Source organism: Nerophis ophidion, linkage group LG17 (genome assembly GCF_033978795.1).
Source record: "Nerophis ophidion isolate RoL-2023_Sa linkage group LG17, RoL_Noph_v1.0, whole genome shotgun sequence".
Classification (NCBI taxonomy): domain Eukaryota; kingdom Metazoa; phylum Chordata; class Actinopteri; order Syngnathiformes; family Syngnathidae; genus Nerophis; species Nerophis ophidion.
Window position 1 is genome coordinate 9465155 of NC_084627.1, and position 17346 is coordinate 9482500.

Below are 17346 nucleotides of genomic sequence, written 5' to 3' on the forward strand. Positions count from 1 at the left end.
CCGTGGCCACACCCCTCCGACCTTCAGGTAGTATTTAATGTCACTAAAACACTAGCAACACAATAGGCAGATAAGGGATTTTCCAGAATTATCCTAGTAAATGTGTCTAATAACATTTGAATCGCTCCCACTGCAATTGCCTTTTTTTTTTTCCTAGTCCTTCACTCTAAATTTCCTCATCCACGAATCTTTCATCCTTGCTCAAATTAATGGGGAAATTCTCGCTTTCTCGATCCGAATAGCTCTTGCTGCTGGTGGCTATGATTATAAACAATGTGAGGATGTGAGGAGCCCTACAACCAGTGACGTCACACGCATATTGTCTGCTACTTCTGGTAAAGGCAAGGCTTTTTTATTAGCGACCACGAATTGATTCCCATGGACCCCGACTTAAACAAGTTGAAACACTTATTTGGGTGTTACCATTTAGTGGTCAATCGTACGGAATATGTACTGAACTGTGCAATCTACTAATAAAAGTATCAATCAATCAATCAATCAAAACTAAAAGTTGCCAACTTTATCGTCGATGTTCTCTACTAAATCCTTTCAGCAAAAATATGGCAATATCGCGAAATGATCAAGAATGACACATAGAATGGACCTGCTATCCCCGTTTAAATAAGAACATCTCATTTCAGTAGGCCTTTATTTCGTTTGTTTTCAAAAACTCCGCTCCATCACAAAGTGTCACCACTTCCGCTCATAGCGCCTTCAAAATAAGAGCTCAAAGCATTTACCGTATAACAGGAAGTTGGCATCACAAAGAGGCAAGTCAATAGAAATAGGTTACATGATTGCTAAATATGTCGGATGGTTACACACAATATATTGTTTTAATAAAATACATGCTTTATGTTTTTACGTGGTGATTTTAATGGTAAAAACAATAACAGTGCAACTGACGAATCAGAGAAGTCCTTACAGTTGCCTAGCGACCGCCAACCAATGGGAAACCTCCAATCGAGCGCGGACAAATGGTTGAGTTGCTTTGCTGGCAATGGAGACATTTCCGTGTGTTATTTTAACTTAACCCCAACGAGACATTTATCCTTCGTCTTTAAACTTCCAACTCCACGACAATGACCGCGCCCAGGTTAGTAAACACGTGGTTCTGTGTGAACAGACATTTAGCGCGCCTTCGTTTGGCGTCGCCCGCGAAAAAAGCCGCAGTTAGCTGCTAGCTGCTAGCTTACAGCGGGTGACGTCATGGCGGACGTCGACGGACGACAACAAAAGTTGTTTTTTATGTCACAATTAAAAGTCGTCACAATGAAGGCAGGGCGTTGTCGGTGTCCACTTATGGGACGACAACAACAATGATGGACGAAGACGGTGAACCGGCCTCCTCGTTGATGTGGGACACACACTAATGCGCATGACCGCCGGTCACGTGACTCCTTCACTAATGTAAACATGGCCCACAATAGTAACTTGGTGTGTTTGTGTTTGCAGGAGCGAGCTGCTGCTGGACAGAAACAAGCGCAAGAAGAGGAAGGAACTTAGCGAGGAGCAGAAACTCGAAATAAGAGAAGCCTTCGAGTTGTTTGACACGGACAAAGATAACGCAATTGACTACCACGAGTTGAAGGTGACTGTGGACAATGCACGACTCTTTTCAACTTTGATTGATTGAAACTTCTATTCGCAGATTGCACAGTACAGTACATATTCCGTACAATTGAGCACTAAATAGTAACACCCAAATAAGTTTTTCAACTTCTTTAAAGGGCTTCACGGTGGAAGAGGGGTTAGTGCGTCTGCCTCACAATACGAAGTTCCTGCAGTCCTGGGTTCAAATCCAGGCTCGGGATCTTCCTGTGTGGCGTTTGCATGTTCTCCCCGTGAATGCGTGGGTTCCCTCCGGGTACTCCGGCTTCCTCCTACATCCAAAGACATGCACCTAGGGATAGGTTGATTGGCAACACTAAATTGGCCCTAGTGTGTGAATGTGAGTGTGAATGTTGTCTGTCTATCTGTGTTGGCCCTGCGATGAGGTGGCGACTTGTCCAGGGTGTACACTGCCTTCCGCCCGATTGTAGCTGAGATAGGCGCCAGCACCCCCCGCGACCCCAAAAAGGGAATAAGCGGTAGAAAATGGATGGAACTACTATCGACCACACAGTCTGATAGTTTATATATCAATGATGAAATATTAACATGGCAACACATGCCAATACGGCCTTTTTAGTTTACTAAATTACAATTTTAAATTTCCCTCAGTTTCCTGTTGAAAACGTCGCGGAATGATGGCGCGTGTTTGTGACGATATTGGTTGGAGGGGACATATTAGCGCAGAACCACTTGCGCTCTAAAAGTCGTCTCTTTTCATCGCGTACTTACACAGTATTCTGGACATCTGTGTTGCTGAATCTTTTGCAATTTGTTCAATTAATAATGGAGGAGCCAAAGTAGAAAGATGGAGGTGGGAAACTTTAGCCTTTAGCCACACAAACACACAGTGTTTCCTTGTTTAAAATTCCTGGAGGTGAAGCTTGGATCAGAGCGGTCAAGCAAATATGGTTCCCGACAACTAGTCAACCGGCAGGTTTCGGTGAGAAAATTGTGGTAAAAAGTCGCCTCTTACCGGAGATCTGCGGAGCTTGCGCCGTCCATGCAGTTGCCGTGACTTCCCTCAGAGGATGGCGTCAACACACCCGTGGACACACCCCTCCGACTATTAGGTACTATTTAACTCACTATAACACTAGCAACACAATAGAAAGATAAGGAATTTCCCAGAATTATCCTAGTAAATGTGTCTAAAAACATCTGAATCGCTCCCAATGCGAGCGCCTTTTTTTTTTAAACTTTATTTATTAATTTTTTTCTAGTCCTTCACTATCAATATCCTCATCCACGAATCGTTTATCATCGCTCAAATTAATGGGGAAATTGTCGTTTTCTCCGTCCAAATAGCTCTGGATGCTGGAGGCTCACATTATAAACAATGTGAGGATGTGAGGAGCCCTCACATTGGTGACGTCATCGTCTGCTACTTCCCGTAATTCAGGGCTTTTTTATTAGCGAACAAAAGTTGCGAACTTTTGCACGCGACGTCTCGGATTGTAGCGGCCATTTTGTTCCAGCCCGATCCCAGCTATAAGTCGTCTGCTTTAATCGCATAATTACACAGTATTCTGGACATCTGTGTTGCTGAATCTTTTGCAATTTGTTCAATTAATAATGGAGACGTCAAAGAAGAAAGATGTTGATGGGAAACAGTGTATTGCAGTTGCCTTTAGCAACACAAACACAGCCGGTGTTTCCTTGTTTACATTCCCGAATGTGAAGCTTTACTATGGAACAGAGCGGTCAAGCGAACATGGTTTCCTACCACATGTCAACCGGCAGGTTTCGGTGAGAAAATTGTGGTAATAAGTCGGCTCTTACTGTAGACATGAGCGGAGATTGCGTCGTTCCTCGTGCACCTGTCAAAGAGGCACCTGCGACTCTCTTACCTCCTCCGACCGGCCGCCCCCGAACGTGGGATGCTTCCACCGTTGAGGAGCGGGGAAAAAAGCTCAGCCCGGCCCCAACAACTGCCTTCGCCTCACCTCGTTGAGAAACGTTGCTTCCCTCAGAGACACTGGCGGTCACCATACCCGTGGCCACACCCCTCTGACTTTCAGATACGACTATAATCTCACTAAAACACTAGTAACACAATAAGCAGATAAGGGATTTTCCAGGATTATCCTAGTAAATGTGTTGAATAACATCTGAATCGCTCCCACTGCCCTGTCTTTTTTTTTTTCTAGTCCTTCACTCTCACTATCCTCATCCACGAATCTTTCATCCTCACTCAAATTAATGGGGAAATCGTCGCTTTCTCGGTCCGAATCGCTCACGCTGCTGGTGGCCATGATTGTAAACAATGTCCAGATGTGAGGAGCTCCACAACCCGTGACGTCACGCGCACATCGTCTGCTACTTCCTGTACAGGCAAAGCCTTTTTATTAGCGACCATAAGTTGCAAAATTTACCGTCGATGTTCTCTACTAAATCCTTTCAGCAAAAATATGGCAATATCGCGAAATGATCAAGTATGACACATAGAATGGACCTGCTATCCCCGTTTAAATAAGAACATCTCATTTCAGTAGGCCTTTAAGTCGGGGTCCACGTTAATCAATTCATGGTAGAAATATATACTGTCAGCATAATACAGTCATCACACAAGTTAATCATCAGGGTTAGAGATTAACGTGGACCCCGACTTAAACAAGTTGAAAAACTTATTCGGGTGTTACCATTTAGTGGTCAATTGTACGGAATATGTACTGAACTGTGCAATCTACTAATAAAAGTTTCAATCAATCAATCCCATAATGGCTTTTTTGCCGACATCCGATATTCCGATATTGTCCAACTAGGGCTGGGCGATGTGGCCTTTTTTTAACATCGCGATATTTTAAGGCGGATAAATATCGTTATATTTTGCCTTAGCTTGAATGAACACTTGATGCATATAATCACATCAGTATGATGATTCTATGTGTCTACATTAAAACATTCTTCTTCATACTGCATTAATATATACTACTTTTAAACTTTCATGCAGAATGTTTGCCTCGACATTTTGATAATGTGGGTGTGTGGGACCGAATTCGAGATGTTGACATGTGGAGTAAGCACTCTTCATTCTCCAGCAGGTGACTTTTCAAATTATGCTCCATTTTAGCAGTAATGCTACGTTTGGTAGCAACGCTTCTAACCCACACTTGATATATACTACTTTTAAACTTTCATGCAGAATGTTTGCCTCAGCATTTTGATAGTGTGTGCGTGTGGCACCGAATGGTTGTGTTGACATGTGGAGTAAGCACTCTTCATTCTCCAGCAGGTGACTTTTCAAATTATGCTACATATTAGCAGTAACGCTACTTTTGGTAGCAACGCTTCTAACCCACACTTGATATATGCTACTTTTAAACTTTCATGCAGAATGTATGCCTCTGCATTTTGATAGTGTGTGCGTGTGGCACCGAATGGTTGTGTTGACATGTGGAGTAAGCACTCTTCATTCTCCAGCCGGTGACCTTTCAAATTATGCCACATATTAGCAGTAATGCTACTTTTGGTATCAACGCTTTTGGCCCACACTTGACAAATTACGGTTGTCTGTTCGACATATTCCCACTTGAAGCCAAACGCCAGACGATGGACCCCCTGCTGTTTTTCTCGGGAATTACTTATTCCTTCATCCGCACCTTCTTTCTCTCGTATTACCACTCGCACAGCTGCGCTAGCATCACAGCTGACGTTACCCATGCTGCTACGTCCCTGCTCCACGAGGGTTTATACGTATGTGACGTATGACGTGACAGTATGTGACATATATAAAAGAAGGTGCGCTTACACTCTGTGAGAAGGAGAGACAGGAAAGAGCGAGGAGAGCCTGTAGTGTAATGCCCGCAGCTAAAAGCAACTGCGTGAGAACGTATACTCCAATATCACAATATAGTCATTTTCTATATTCTATTTCGTGTATATCGATATATCGCCCAGCCTTACTGTGGACACTGCACGACTCTTTTCAAGTTGACTCAAGATGAGATGCAAACTAACTCCTCTAGTGGAGCGGTTCTCAAGCTATTTTCACCGAGTACCACCTCAGAAATAAACTTTGCTTTCCGAGTACCAACATTGATTGAAACTTTTATTAGTAGATTGCACAGTATAGTACGTATTCCGTACAATTGACCACTAAATTTGGATTTTCCAGAATTATCCTAGTAAATGTGTCTAATTCCATCTGTCGCTTTTTCTTTTTTCTTTTTTTTTTTTAGTTCTTTACTCTTAACTTTCTTAATCCACAAATCTTTCATCCTCGCTCAAATTAATGGGGAAATCGTCGCTTTTTCGGTCGGAATAGCGCTTGCTGCTGGAAGAACGCGGAGTTGGAATATAATTACAACACTTTATGTACATATTTATATAATATTTATATAATATGTAACTACAAGCTCCATTCACAGACAAAGTCCCATTGCTTTTATGAGCGGTCGAGCGAGTCAAAAGCCGAAAAAAAATAATATATATATTTATTTTTATTTGTGGCGCCCGTAATTCTTTCGTGGCGGGCCGCCACAAATAAATGAATGGGTGTGAAACCCTGTATATACTTCTTCTTATGCTATCCGAGCTCACTATGTTCACTGCTCGCTGTACATATCCTACTAAGAAAAACCTACACTGTTTCAATGTCCATTTCTCTAATGATGCAATTGTTGATGACTGAATCCCCCGGATTGTAAATAATGTAATTAATTCAATGTATATACTCTGATGATTTTCCTGTGTGATGACTGTATTATGCGGATAGTATATATTTGTACAATGAATTGATTAACGTGGACCCGGACTTAAACAAGTTGAAAAACTTATTGGGGTGTTACCATTTAGTGGTCATTTGTACGGAATATGTACTGAACTGTGCAATCTACTAATAAATGTCTCAATCAATCAATATGCACTATAAGCGTAATACAGTCATCACACAAGTTAATCATCAGAGTAGATACATGTAATTATTTACATTATTTACAATCTGATGCCGGCAGTAAGTCGAACACATTTCCAGTGAGGGTTGGACTCCGCCAAGGCTGTCCTTTGTCACCGATTCTGTTCATAACTTTTATGGACAGAATTTCTAGGCGCAGTCAGAGCGTTGAGGGGTTCCGGTTTGGTAACCGCAGGATTAGGTCTCTGCTTTTTGCAGATGATGTGGTCCTGATGGCTTCATCTGACCGGGATCTTCAGCTCTCGCTGGATCGGTCCGCAGCCGAGTGTGAAGCGACCGGAATGAGAATCAGCACCTCCAAGTCCGAGTCCATGGTTCTCGCCCGGAAAAGGGTGGAATGCCATCTCCGGGTTGGAGAGGAGACCCTGCCCCAAGTGGAGGTGTTCAAGTACCTAGGAGTCTTGTTCACGAGTGAGGGAAGAGTGGATCGTGAGATCGACAGGCGGATCGGTGCGGCGTCTTCAGTAATGCGGACGTTGTACCGATCCGTTGTGGTGAAGAAGGAGCTGAGCCGGAAGGCAAAGCTCTCAATTTACCAGTCGATCTACGTTCCCATCCTCACCTATGGTCATGAGCTTTGGGTCATTACCGAAAGGATAAGATCATGGGTACAAGCGGCCCAAATGAGTTTCGAGGGCTCTCCCTTAGATATAGGGTGAGAAGCTCTGCCATCCGGGAGGAACTCAAAGTAAAGCCGCTGCTCCTCCACATAGAGAGGAGCCAGATGAGGCGGTTCGGGCATCTGGTCAGGATGCCACCCGAACACCTCCCTAGGGAGGTGTTTAGGGCACGTCCAACCGGTAGGAGGCCACGGGGAAGACCCAGGACACGTTGGGAAGACTATGTCTCCCGGCTGGCCTGGGAACGCCTCGGGATCCCCCGGGAAGAGCTAGACGAAGTGGCTGGGGAGAGGGAAGTCTGGGTTACACTGCTTAGGCTGTTGCCCCCGCGACCCGACCTCGGATAAGCGGAAGATGATGGATGGATGGACAATCTGATGGGTGGGATGCGGAGGGGGTTGAGGGGGGGGGGGGGGGGCTAAGTTTGGTTGATAACAGCATACTTCAGTCGTCAACAATTATATCATCTGAGACATGGACATTGTAACAGTGTAGGTCTCACTTCATTGGATACGTACAGCGAGTAGTGTGCTCGGAAAGAATAAGAACAGGTATATACATGTGATTATTTATAATCCGGGGAGGGGGTCAGACTAGGGTTGTAGCTGCCTAGAGGTGTGCTTTTAGTGCGGTTTTGAAGGAGGATAAAGATGCACTTACCATTACACCTGTTGGGAGTACATTCCAAATTGATGTAGCATAGAAGGAGAATGAGTAAGGACCTTTGTTAGATCGGAATCTGGGTTTGACGTGGTTTGTGGAGCTCCCCCTGGTGTTGTTATGGCGGTCATTTATGTTCTGGAAGTAGTTTGACATGTACTTCGGTATCAGGGAGGTGTAGCGGATTTTATAGACTAGGCTCAGTGCAAGTTGTTTTACTCTGTCCTCCACCCTGAGTCAGCCCACTTTGTAGAAGTGGGTAGGAGTGAAGTGGGATCTGGAGTGGAGGTCTAGAAGTAACCTGACTAGCTTGTTCTGGGATGTTTGGAGTCTTGATTTGAGGGTTTTGGAGGTGCTGGGGTACCAAGAGGTGCACGCGTATTCGAAAAAGGGTCGAATGAGAGTTCCCGCTAGAATCTTCAAGGTGCTTTTGTTGACCAGAGAGGAGATTCTGTAGAAAAATGTTGTTCGTTGGTTGACCTTTTCTATTGCATACTGACCAATATTAAAATACAGTAGCGTAGTAGGCCTATATATTAATTAAAAACAAGGCAGAGTTTTCATTCAACAAGTATATTTACTATTTAGGCCTCTGTAACATTACTCACAGTTTAAAAAATAACACTGTGTTTGAATATTTATATACGTGATTATTTGGTGTACCTGTAGATAAGGGGTCAGCAACCCAAAATATTGAAAATAAAAATCCGTCTGGAGCTGCAAAAAATTAAAGGCCTTTCATTAGTGATATATTGAAGTCAACACATGATATAAGTGTCTATATTGGGGCGGTATAGCTCGGTTGGTAGAGTGGCCGTGCCAGCAACTTGAGGGGTGCAGGTTCGATTCCCGCTTCCGCCATCCTTTGTGTCCTTGGGCAAGACACTTTACCCACGTGCTCCCAGTGCCACCCACACTGGTTTAAATGTAACTTAGATATTGGGTTTCACTATGTAAAGCACTTTGAGTCACTAGAGAAAAGTGCTATATAAATATAATTCACTTCACTTATTAGTTATATTAGCCTACTATCAAAATGACAACACTGCAGGACTCTTCAAGTTGAACTCATGATGAGATGTAAACTAAATTATGTCTAGTAGAGTGGTTAATAAACTTTGTTCACCAAGTACAACCTCTGAAAAAACTTGTTTTTCCGAGTACCAACATAATGACCAATATTAAAATACAGTAGCTTAGTAGGCCTAGATATGAATTAAAGACAAGGTGGAGGTTTTATTCAATAAGTATATTTACTGTTTTGTTCACTGTAACATTACACACAGTTTAAACAGTAACACTCTCTTAGAATATGTATTTAAGTGATTATTTGGTGTACCCCTAGATCAGGGGTTGGCAACTCAAACTGTTGAAAGAGTCATATTGGACCAAAAATACAAAAACAATTATCCGTCTGGAGCCGCAAAAAATTAAAAGCCTTCTATAAGTGATATGATGAAGGCAACACATGATAGAAGTGTCTACATTAGCTATATTAGCCTACTATCAAAATGACAACGTGTCGCAGGCTGACACAAATCTTCGTTGACAGAATTGTGAATTATATTTATATAGCGCTTTTACTCTAGTGACTTTACAAAGTGAAACCCAATATCACATTTTTAACATATAAACCAGTGTGGGTGGCACTGGGAGCAGATGAGTAAAGTGTCTTGCCCAAGGACACAACGGCAGTGACTAGGATGGCGGAAGTGGGAATTGAACCTGCAACCCTCAAGTTGCTGGCACGGCCACTCTACCAACCAAGCTATACCGCCCCAATTGATAGATTGATTGATTGATTGATGCTTTTATTAGTAGATTGCACAGTTCAGTACATATTCCGTACAATTGACCACTAAATGGTAACACCCCAATAAGTTTTTCAACTTGTTTAAGTCGGGGTCCACGTTAATCAATTCATGGTAATGTTGAAATGTAATATTCTACACATTTTTACAACATTGGAAAACATTAGTAAAATGCAGGCTTCTCGGGGGGGAGCTGACTACAGGAAATTATGGCTTCGAATGGCCAAAGGTGTGTGTGTCTAAGTTAAAAGAAACTGCAGGCTGTCTTCTTCGAATGGATTTATAACAATCTTTGCAAGCTGAGTTACGTTTGCTTTTGGTCTATAACAGCACACAAACCTCTATCAGAAATGCAGGCAATATTACATACAGATAATATGTCCAGAGAAATCCAAATATATATTAAATACACAGACGACATAAGTAAAGAAAATTATATGAGTTCAAATATGATGCAATACGTACATAAAGCTAGCCTAAATAGCATGTTATCATCGATTAGCTGACCAAATATGCTTGATAAGCACTCCACACAAGTCAATAACATCAACAAAGTTCACCTTTCTGCATTCACACACAGTATAAAAAGTTTGGTGGACAAAATGAGACGAAGAAGGAGTGGCATAGACCATGTCTTTCTCTGGCAGCGTTGGAGAAAGTTATATATTAAAACAAACTACGATGAGTTCAAGGATCGCCAAAATTAGTAGGACAAAACGGCGCTCGCCAAATACTCTCATCAGAGAATCTTGTTTGATATAAACAGTGGGATTTCTAACATGAAGGGAGTTTTGTGTCATGTTGTCCTCCTACAGCTACAGCAGGGGTAGGGAACTTATGGCTCACGAGCCAGATGTGGCTCTTTTGATGACCGCATCCGGCTCTCGGATAAATCTGAGCTGACGCTGCTTATTAACGATAAGTAATGAATAATTCGACTTGTAATGAAAAATAACGTTCAAAATATAAAACATTCTCGTGCATTTTTATGTTCAAGAAGTTGCGTTAATGGTAAGAAGTAAGTTGTTCATTATTGGTTAGTGAAGTGAATTATATTTATATAGCGCTTTTCTCAAGTGACTCAAAGCGCTTTACATAGTGACACCCAATATCTAAGTTACATTTAAACCAGTGTGGGTGTTACTGGGAGCAGGTGGGTAAAGTGTCTTGCCCAAGGACACAACGGCAGTAACTAGGATGGCACAAGCGGGAATCGAACCTGCAACCCTCAAGTTGCTGGCACGGCCACTCTACCAACCGAGCTAGTGTGGGGCTTGCCCTCCTGGGGGTTCTTCAGACCACCAGGCACCGACATGAGAGCCTGTTTCAGGGTTACAATATTGTTTTATTTTTCAGTAAGTCTCTCAGTTGCTTTCCAGCATTTGTCTTTTTATCTTTCGTTCTCGCTCACACTCTGGCTCCAGCCCCGACCTGGTCTCTCCTCCTAGCTGCTGCTTATAAACACACCGACAGGTGATTAGATAACCAGGCCCAGCTGGGCCATCTATGCACCTGTCGCTGATTTCGAGGCCGGTCCTGGCAACACCTTGCTTCGCTGCAGGCCCGCAGGCCACACCCCCTCCACATTTAGCTTCAGAATAACAATGTTTTTAGAAAGAATAAGGGACATGAAATGTTGGTCTTACTTAAAAATGTACGCGTTTAGTTGTGTTCAGTGTTAAAAAAAATATTATATGGCTCTCACGGAAATACCTTTTCAAATATTTGGCTTCTTGGCTCTCTCAGCCAAAAAGGTTCCCGACCCCTGTCCTACAGGAACCCTATCAAAACATAAATATATTTTTTCTGTTTTCATACATTTTTGAAAAAGTTCCAAGGAGCCATCCGGGCGGCGCTAAAGAGCCGCATGTTGCAGACGCCCAGCACGGGATGTAACCCTTCTATAGCACGTTGTGAAAATCCCTGCATTCATGTATAAGCGTGTGTGTGCGTGCCTCTGCCATCAGGTAGCGATGCGTGCGTTGGGCTTCGAGGTGAAGAAGTTGGACGTCATGCAGATCTTGAAAGACTATGACAGAGAAGAAAACGGCAAAATCAACTTTGAGGACTTCTATGAAGTAGGTAAGTGACGTCGCTTCTATCCCGGCGAACACACGACGAGAGCCACGCCGACGCCATGTTGGATGTGTGCGCAGTCATGGAGCTCATCCTGGAGCGAGACCCCAAGGAGGAGATCATGAAGGCCTTCCGGCTCTTTGACGACGACGAGTCGGGGACGATCAGTCTGAGAAACCTCAGACGAGTGGCGAGGGAGCTCGGCGAGAACACCACCGAAGAAGAACTACGCAGCATGATCGACGTCTTTGACACGGACGGAGATGGCGAAAGTAAGTTTGATTTTTGCAAATAATTCATTGTTTTTTGCTATTAATCCGTTCTAAGGATCTGTGAAAAAACAATGAAGTACGGCGTGGCGCAGTGGAAGAGTGGCCGTGCGCAACCCGAGGTCCCCTGGTTCAATTCCCACCTAGTACCAGCTTCATCACGTCCGTTGTGTCCTGAGCAAGACACTTCACCCTTGCTCCTGATGGGTGCTGGTTAGCGCCTTGCATGGCAGCTCCCTCCATCAGTGTGTGAATGTGTGTGTGAATGGGTAAATGTGGAAGTAGTGTCAAAGCGCTTTGAGTACCTTGAAGGTAGAAAAGCGCTATACAAGTACAACCCATTCATCATTTAAGTAAATCCAATTAATCTGTTCCAGACACTCAAAAATAGTAACACCAAACATTTTTTATAAAGCATTATAAAGTTTTTAAAATGCAAATTGCCAACATTTAACCCAAGGGCTGGGCATTATGGCTGAAAATTGTATCATCTATAAGTGTTTTAAAAGTTAAAGTCCCAATGATTGTCACACACACACACACACACACACATTGTGTGTGGTGAAATTATCCTCTGCATTTGACCCATCCCCATGTTAGTTAAATCGGTCGATATTGACAATTTATATTTTTTTATGGTCTGTCAAATAAGGACCAGGAGAAAAATATATTAAATGTTAACTGGAGATGTCCGATAATGGATTTTTTGCCGATATTCCGATATTGTCCAACTCTTTATTACCGATACCGATTTATACAATCGTGGAATTAACACATTATTATGCCTAATTTTGTTGGATGCATTAACGACGTAACAAGGTTTTCCAAAATAAATCAACTCAAGTTATGGAAAAAAATGCCAACATGGCACTGCCATATTTATTATTGAAGTCACAAAGAGCATTATTTTTTTTTAACATGCCTCAAAACAGCAGATTGGAATTTGGTACATGCTCTCCCTGAGAGAGCATGAGGAGGTTGGGAGGGGGCGGGTTGAGGTAACTGGTAGCGGGGGGTGTATATTGTAGCGTCCTGGAAGAGTTAGTGCTGCAAGGGGTTCTGAGTATTTGTTCTGTTTATGTTGTGTTACGGTGCGGATGTTCTCCCGAAATGTGTTCTGAAAATTGTATCATGTATAAGTGTTTTATAAGTTAAAGTCCCAATGATTGTCACAAACACACACTGGGTGTGGTGAAATCCTCCTCTGCATTTGACCCATCCCCGTGTTAAATCGGTCGATACAGACAATTGATATGTTTTATAGTCTGTCAAAGAAGGACCAGGAGAAAAATAGATTAAATGTAAACTGCAAATGTCAGATTATGGCTTTTTTGCTGATAGGCGATATTCCGATATTGTCCAACTCTTGATTACCGATTCCGATATCAACAGATGCCGATATATACAGTGATGGAATGAACACATTATTATGCCTAATTTTGTTGTGATGCCCCGCTGGATGCATTAAACAATGTAACAAGGTTTTCCAAAATAAATCAACTCAAGTTATGGAAAAAAATGTATATTGTAGTGTCCTGGAAGAGTTAGTGCTGCAAGGGATTCTGGGTATTTGTTCTGGTGTGTTTTATGTTGTGTTACGGTGCGAATGTTCTCCGAAATGTGTTTGTCATTCTTGTTTGGTGTGGGTTCACAGTGTGGCGCATATTTGTAAAAGTTTTTAAGTTGTTTATACGGCCACCCTCAGTGTGACCTGTATGGCTCTTGACCAAGTCTGACTTGCATTCACTTGTGTGTGTGAAAAGCCGTAGATATTATGTGACTGGGACGGCACGCCAAGGCAGTGCCTTTAAGGTTTATTGGCGCTCTTTACTTCTCCCTACGTCCGTGTACACAGCAGCGTTTTGAAAAGTCACAAATTTTACTTTTTGAAACCGATGCTGGTAACTTTGAAACCGATCATTTCCGCTATGACATTTTAAAGCATTTATCGGCCGATAATATCAGAATATGGCGATATCGGCTGATGTCACAGGGCGGAAAATGTCACAGACAGAAAGTTCCAAAACGTCTCGTTTGGAGGAAGTATGCAAGAGGGCAAGACTATTTTATAAATATCTCTGAATGCCTCCACGGTTTGATTTCACATTTTCGGGATCTATGGGAATCCCAAATATGCAACACCATGTACCATCAAGTAAGAAATGCTAGTTTTGCATAATAGGTCTACTCTAAATTACATGCTGAAAACTTCTAGGGCAATCCCTTTCGGCTGTCTTTTCTAGTCAGCTGTGTTTTAGTTTTTTTGCATCATCATATCGACTGAAGTTAGAAAGTCAATACCACTACTTTTTTTTTTTAAGAAGAAATGGCTTTAGTGGATAATTTAATCATACATGTGCATGTATGAGCCAGTTTGCCCCACAACAAAAGGATTTGGAAAAAGAACGAACTTACTGACTACATCTCATCAGGTAAATCTCTACCATGTACGGTGATATCCGCTGATGTAACAAAGGCAAAACATGTCACTGAAATCTCATTCCTTTGGGTTTGTTTGTGTAGAAGGTACATTTGTTTTATTAAAATCCATTTAATTTCAAATGATCAGGACTTGGGGATTCTAAATACACAAAACCACAACACCAGGGGGAGCTCCACAAACCACGTTAAACCCAGATTCCCATCTAACAAAGGCCGTAACTCATTCTCTTTCTATGCCACATCAATGTGGAATGCACTCCCAACAGGTATAAAAGTAAGTGCATCGCTATCATCCTTCAAAACCGCTCTAAAACAACACCTCCAGGCATCTTCAACACTTTACTAATACCCTCCTCCATTCACATCCCATCTCCCCGGATTATAAACAACTTAAATGTACTTCTAATGTATATACTTGTTCTTATGCTATGTGAACTCACTATGTTCTCTGCTGGCTGTACATATCCTACTAAATAAGACCTACACTGTTTCAATGTCCACATTTCTCTGTTGATGCAATTGTTGATGACTGAAGTACTGATATCAACCAAAGCTCCTCATCCCACCCCCCGGATTGTAAATAATGTAAATAATTCAATGTATATACTATGATGATTAACTTGTGTGATGACTGTATTATGTTGATAGTATATATTTGTACCATGAATTGATTAACGTGGACCCCGACTTAAACAAGTTGAAAAACTTATTCCGGTGTTACCATTTAGTGGTCAATTGTACAGAATATGTACTGAACTTTGCAATCTACTAATAAAAGTATCAATCAATCAATCAATCATTGAAGATAAGTTGGTTTTGCATTAGAGGGTCCTTTAATATATCACAATAATCAAATAAGTTCATTCTCATGCCAAGTGGCAGTCCGAAAATGCCCCCCCGGCCTAGTCAGTCGTAAAGCTGCTCATACTACCAGAATCCGGAAGTGACAGCATTGACTTGTGTGTCCAACAGTAAACCAGGAAGAGTTCATGTCCATCATGAGCGAAGACTCACCCTGAAGAGTCTGGACTACATTTGTTTGTCCAGCAAGCATCACAATGTCCTCCAGGGGGACGTGAACTTGACATGATGACAGGATCATCATCGGTGACTTCACTGGAAACAACCACCAAGGTCGGTGTCCCCCCTGCCTAAAGACGTGACGGTCTGAGGACGTCCGTGGTCTCATGTTGAGGGACACGTGAGTGTGTGGTTGTTTTGGTGTTCATGTGTACATTTTATTTATTGTTTGCTAATAAATCACTGTTTGTATAGTTACAACAATCAAAAGACTTCCCTTAAGATGTCTCACGTAATAAAACAACTGTCTTTAAATGTGACAACAATATTCCAAGCAAGCTTTGCCCCACCTGCCCCCACATCCCTCATGAAAAATGTTGAACATAACAATCATTTGCACATTCACAACAAGCAAACACTCAAAATCATTCAACATTTTTTTGTAATGAGAGAAAAATTAAGGCAGCACGGTGGAACAGGGGTTAGAGTGCATGTGCCTCATCATACGAAAGTCCTGTGTAGTCCTGAGTTCAATCCTGGGCTCGGGATCTTTCTGTGTGGAGTTTGCATGTTCTACCCGTGACTGCGTGGGTTCCCTCCGGCTACTCCGGCTTCCTCTCACCTCCAAAGACATGCACCTGGGGGTAGGCCCCTCCCACCTCCAAAGACATTCACCAGGGGATAGGCCCCTCCCACCTCCAAAGACATGCACCTGGGTATAGACCCCTCCCACCTCCAAAGACATGCACCTGGGGATAGACCCCTCCCACCTCCAAAGACATGCACCTGGGGGTAGGCCCCTCCCACCTCCAAAGACATGCACCTGGGTATAGGCCCCTCCCACCTCCAAAGACATGCACCTGGGGGTAGGCCCCTCCCACCTCCAAAGACATGCGCCTGGGGATAGGCCCCTCCCACCTCCAAAGACATGCACCTGGGGATAGGCCCCTCCCACCTCCAAAGACATGCGCCTGGGGATAGGCCCCTCCCACCTCCAAAGACATGCGCCTGGGGATAGGCCCCTCCCACCTCCAAAGACATGCACCTGGGGATAGGCCCCTCCCACCTCCAAAGACATGCACCTGGGGGTAGGCCCCTCCCACCTCCAAAGACATGCACCTGGGTATAGGCCCCTCCCACCTCCAAAGACATGCACCTGGGGATAGGCCCCTCCCACCTCCAAAGACATGCACCTGGGGATAGGCCCCTCCCACCTCCAAAGACATGCACCTGGGGATAGGCCCCTCCCACCTCCAAAGACATGCACCTGGGGATAGGTTGATTGGCAACACTAAATTGGCCCTATTGTGTGAATGTGAGTGTGAATGTTGTCTGTCTATCTGTGTTGGCCCTTTGATGAGCTGGTGATTTGTCCAGGGTGTACTCCGCCTTCCGCCCGAATGCAGCTGAGATAGGTTCCAGCACCCCTCGCGACTCCAAAAAGGGACAAGTGGTAGAAAACGGATGGATGGAGAGCAAAATTAAAACTTTCAACAGCGGCAAGGTAGAAATCATACATATGAATGACAAATAACAGAATTGCATTTGTCCACCGGGGGGCGCCACACACCTGCTCCCTGATGATATGACCAATAAAAAAAAAACACAAATGTTACATAAGACCTTTAAATTTTAATTTACTCATTGGACATACTTTTAAATAAATGGAATTGTGTAATTTTCAAAGATTGATATCTTCACCTCACTTTTTCAGTAAAGAGCAAATTAAATACACAATAAGTTCAGATACTAATTTTTTAATTTGAGGACATAACAGTGACAATATATGTTTCAAAGGTAATATTTATATAGTACAAGGTATCCCTAAAGTCTGGAAACAGGCAATTCTATGTCTTTACATTGTAATTTGTAAAAAAAAAAATATATATATATATATATTGTGTTTATTTTAATTAACATTT

General features: G+C 42.9%; 1 protein-coding gene across 2 annotated transcripts; it reads left to right on the top strand.

The window, feature by feature from the left end:
* The first annotated feature begins 939 nt into the window (after positions 1-939).
* On the top strand, positions 940-15697 carry cetn3 (centrin 3). 2 transcript variants are annotated; one of them, XM_061876103.1, is made up of 5 exons: positions 940-1096; positions 1456-1591; positions 11585-11699; positions 11774-11965; positions 15377-15697. In XM_061876103.1, exons 1-5 carry the CDS (start codon positions 1083-1085, stop codon positions 15421-15423), a joined length of 504 nt encoding a protein of 167 aa, XP_061732087.1. In that variant the 5' UTR covers positions 940-1082; the 3' UTR covers positions 15424-15697. The 2 variants fall into 2 exon arrangements, with proteins under 2 accessions (XP_061732087.1, XP_061732086.1); XM_061876102.1 differs by lacking the exon at positions 940-1096 and adding an exon at positions 1214-1357.
* Positions 15698-17346: the final 1649 nt, after the last annotated feature.

Bases quoted from the DNA above. Each gene is read 5' to 3' on its own strand.
- cetn3 (XM_061876102.1), top strand. From the start codon at position 1,320: ATGATGGACGAAGACGGTGAACCGGCCTCCTCGTTGAT. The intron at 1,358-1,455 runs GTGGGACACACA...TTGTGTTTGCAG, and splicing joins GAACCGGCCTCCTCGTTGAT to GAGCGAGCTGCTGCTGGACA. The intron at 1,592-11,584 runs GTGACTGTGGAC...CTCTGCCATCAG, and splicing joins TTGACTACCACGAGTTGAAG to GTAGCGATGCGTGCGTTGGG.